The 4160-nt window shown below is 49.2% G+C and overlaps 1 protein-coding gene across 1 annotated transcript; it reads right to left on the bottom strand.

Moving 5' to 3' along the window:
* Positions 1-695: 695 nt before the first annotated feature.
* Positions 696-3580, bottom strand: LOC116161663. The gene is made up of 4 exons (XM_031475094.1): positions 3487-3580; positions 3271-3432; positions 3036-3219; positions 696-2987 (listed from the first exon to the last, which is right to left on the bottom strand). Exons 1-4 carry the CDS (start codon positions 3553-3555, stop codon positions 838-840), a joined length of 2565 nt encoding a protein of 854 aa, XP_031330954.1. The 5' UTR covers positions 3556-3580; the 3' UTR covers positions 696-837.
* Between the last annotated feature and the right edge of the window lie 580 nt (positions 3581-4160).

Genomic DNA, 4160 nt, shown 5'->3' with positions numbered 1-4160 from the left:
TGATGTCACTGAGGCCTATATCGATTAAGGGTTGTGAACTCTTTCTTTATTGGGTGGTTGTACTATGCGTTAAGTCCTCTTTTTTGCTGGGGGGTGGGGGGCATGGAATACCGTAGGTGTACAGAAGTATTTGATACCTTACCTCAGCTGAACCTGCGGCTAATACATAGCGTATCACATCGCAATTTTTTGTAAAATTTTTCTGAGTAACAGGAGAGCATAATGGCCGTGAAGGTTTTTTTACCACCCACGGAAATGTTTTGATACCTGACCTTTGCTTAAACTTTTAAAGGTGTTGTATCGGGAGAGTATAATACACAATACATTACAGCACAAACTTTTAATTTTTCTGGCTAGCAGGAGATCATGATGGTCGAGAAAATCTTTTTTAAACACCCACTGAAGTTTCAACGCTTATCAGGAAAACATAATCTCTGAGGTGTTTCTGCTCCGTGCACACTTGCATAGTTAGTGAACGTTTTTGAAATTCCTTTGGATACCAGGAGAACAGAATTATTTCTTCTGCTGTTTTTGATGTTTTGGTTATCACCATGGATATGACATCGGTATTCATTCATCAAATCAAATTTGATGCTGTTTATGAACTTGATGCTTTTGTGTTTTTGATGTCATGAAATAGGAAATTAAAACCTCCACTATGTTAATTTGTAATTTTTATTAACACATTTTCTCTACAAGAATCGCATTTCAAGCCGTTTATCCACCGGATATTCGCGAACCCCCTCGTAGGCGAGAAGTTATCGCCTGCAACAAAAAGAAATCTTCATTAGTATTCGATAAGATAAACGACTCGAAATACTTTCATAAAAGAACAAATTATTTGGGGCCCTCAACCTCGCTCAGCAGCGACCTCTGCTTCTCCTCGCACAGCTCGAGCTGCCGCTGCAGATCGAAGAGTATCTTCAGCTCGCGACGGATTCTCAACTTCTTCGCCACCTTCTCGGCCATTTCTTTGACCGAATCCCGTTGCAGTTTTCTCAAGTTGTTCGACTCCCAAAGGAATTCCGCCTCCTTTTTGATCTTGTCGATTTCTCCGCTCGCCATCAGCATCTTCAGGTTGCTCACCGACTCGACGTCGCGCTGTATTCGTGCAGCGCGCCTTTTCTTCAAAAACGCGAGGAGCTGCCTGTTGTTTTTCGCGTTGACGAAGTTAATTTTGCTCAAAACCTCCTCGAGATCGTGCTTGGGTTCTTTCTTCAGCGTCTTCAAGACGCAATGAAACTTCTGGAGATGCACCAGGGTTTTGATCCACCTACCCATGTCCTCGTCCGGATTCTCGCCGATCTTCCTGGCGATGTCGCCCAGAATTTCCTCTTTGAGACGGAGACTTTCGTCGATCTTGTCCGCATTTGCGGTCTTGGCGATTTCGACCTTGAGGGTTTGTAGCGCTAGTAGCTTCTTGTAGATGTCGAAGTCTTCGTGGAACGTGCTCGCGATCATCTTCTGCAGGTCGGCGGTTAACTGAGCGATTCTTTCGTTGACGGTTTGCGTCTCCGGGTTGGCGGCGGATCTCTTTGGGCGCGGTTTGGGTACCAAACGTTCCGCTTTGAGCATCTTGAGGATGGCTTGCAGCAGGCCGACTTCGCGTTTGGTTCTCGGGGGAGATTCGAAGAGTTCGCGTCGGTCGTCTTTGTTTCTCGTGAATCGGTTGTAGGTGCTCTTGACCGCCGCTAGGAAAGTATCGGGCTCGTCGACTGCGCTGACAAACTCTTCGAGTAGCTCTACGTCGCCGGCCCCGCGCTTGGTCCTAGTTTCTTCCGCTTGTTGATCAGGTGCACGTTCCACCCTCAACACTTCTTCGAGTTCTTTGACGAGCTGCTCCCAGGAGAGGGTGCCGATGTCTTCGTACTCGTGCTCTCTAACGCTCCTCTTCTTTCGCCCGATTTCGATGTGGTCGTGCGACTTCTTCATGTTCCGTGCCAGAGCCTTGAGAATCTCCGCCAGAAGTACACTCTCTTGGTTGTACGCGAGCTTGTTGTCATGGTATTGGTCGGGCAGCTCTCGTCTGTATCGCCTGGTGTCGCAGTCACACCCGATCTCTCTCTTGGTGAGTCTCCTTCTGCGCTTCGATTTCCTGTAGTCCCCCATGAAAGACTTGACGAACTGCATGAAGAGGGTGTTGGAGACGCGCATCATTTCGCCGAAGAAGGGGTTTCGCTGTAGCTCACCGACGACCTTCAGAGGCACGCTGAGCATTTTCAAGAAGGGGGCGGCTTGAAAGAACGTATCGCCCGGTTTTGATTGGACCTCGATCTCGTTACTCTCCTCGAACGAATCGAATTTGGCCGAACGTTTGCGTCGGTAATGCGGGCCATGGGCGTAGTAGCGGTGGCGTCCGAGCATCGGTCGTCTGTGCGGCAAAATGTTGCGCATGGCAAAGCGGCGGTCCCACGGTCCCGTGACGTAGGGGGAATGCGTCAGTCCATTCCTGTTCTTGCGGAAGGTGAACTTGTGGAAGTTGATGTTGCTCTTGCTCGGGAGGAGGGAGGTTTTCGTGTTGAGGCCTAACATTTTGTAATTGATGGAGCGCTTTAGGCGGTTGTGGTCTTCGGTGGTGATTTCGGCCGTGGTGCTTCTCAGTAGCAGCTCATCGCCGAGCGGATTTGCTGAATTGGAGACCTGGAGGCTCTCTTTCTTCATTTGATCAGGCTCCACTTCAACTAAATTCGTATCAACTTCTGGCCGGATATCTGCGTCCAGACTTTTCGCTTCTTGGGGAGGCTCGGTGATCACCAACTCGTCCTCGTTGCCTTCGGTACTCACCTCTCGACTTTGGTTGGTCGCAAACATCGTGGCCGTTTTGCTGACCACGTTAGTTTGCGGCACCAGGAAGTTTTGCACGAGAAACTGGGGCGCCCAAATAATTTGCTTATACACGTTGACACACGGGGACCTAGAATCGTACCTTTCAGCCCGTGGGTACGGCGATCGACCGCCGAGCTTCTCCAGGATGGGCGGCGAACAGACTGAAACACTGAAACGTTAATGTCACGTCGCGGAAACTTCCGATTTACCTTTCGGCAAGTGGTGACGTGGAGGTTCGCAGATTATGACACGATCGGTGTGCGCGTAGAGGTTCTTAAGGTAGGTGGGTCGCCGCGGCGTCTCCTCGTCGGGGATCTGCAGCTGCGCGTCGTACTCTTCGGGAATCGGGCAGTATACGTGCGGTTTCCTTACCACGAGCCTCTCGGGGTGTATCTAAAATTGATCCCCATCACTCACCCAACATCATCCCGCCTGGTTACTCACTTGGTAGCCGTAGCTGCGCGCCCAGTGCGTTTCGGCTTTGGGCGCCACGGGAATTTCGACCGTGTACGGAATAGCCGTCGGGCACGTGCAGTGGTGGATCTTCTTGTGGATGATCTGCACTTTGGCACCAGGTGGCGAAATCACGTGAAACTGCTTGTTACACTGCAAAAAATTCACTTCGTCAAATCAACCCCTTCCTTACCAACCCGCCCTTACGTTTAGACACCCGCAGTTGCAGTACGCCCCAATGGCGAACATAAGCAGAGCGTAAAGTGCGACTTTCATGTCGAGATTCGTTGTGATTTGTCCAGCTCCGCAATTCTCTTTTATACAGCTCGAGATGACGGCGAGCAATGCGAAAGGTTGCACAATTTATTGTTTTTGTTTGCGAGTGCATTAACACTTTAACCTCCGCTTTAACGTGCTTTGAGCGTGCTACGTGGAGTTTTAGCCAAAATACGTTCATCTGAAGGCTGCTTGCGTAAGGAATTTTTGAATTCCAATAACTGCTTTTGGTCTATGAATTTATCTTCATCTAATGGTTTCACGATCTGCACCCAACGATGGAAATTTACCCATTTTTAAAGAAATAGCCTTCTTCTATCATGAGAGTGTTACCGGGAGGTCTGGGAGTCCCCAGACGACGACAATTTTCTTGCGATCCCCAAAAAAAACACCGTAAGGTTACTGACGCTTATAGAGAAAGAGTTATGGAGTCTGTCTTTGTCGGGTGGCTTTACACCCTCGCCACGCTCCTTTTGCTGGGGGGTATGGAATACCCTATATCGAAAGGGCTGTGGAGTCTTTCTTTGTTGAGTCACGCGTTAAGTCTTCCTTTTGCCTGGTGGAAGGGTGTCAGATTCCTTCTAATGACCTTCAGACTATTTTCA

Source organism: Photinus pyralis, unplaced genomic scaffold, assembly GCF_008802855.1.
Source record: "Photinus pyralis isolate 1611_PpyrPB1 unplaced genomic scaffold, Ppyr1.3 Ppyr1.4_LG10, whole genome shotgun sequence".
NCBI lineage: Eukaryota > Metazoa > Arthropoda > Insecta > Coleoptera > Lampyridae > Photinus > Photinus pyralis.
Note: the sequence above shows the minus strand (reverse complement) of the source record. Positions and strands in the feature narration are given on the sequence as shown.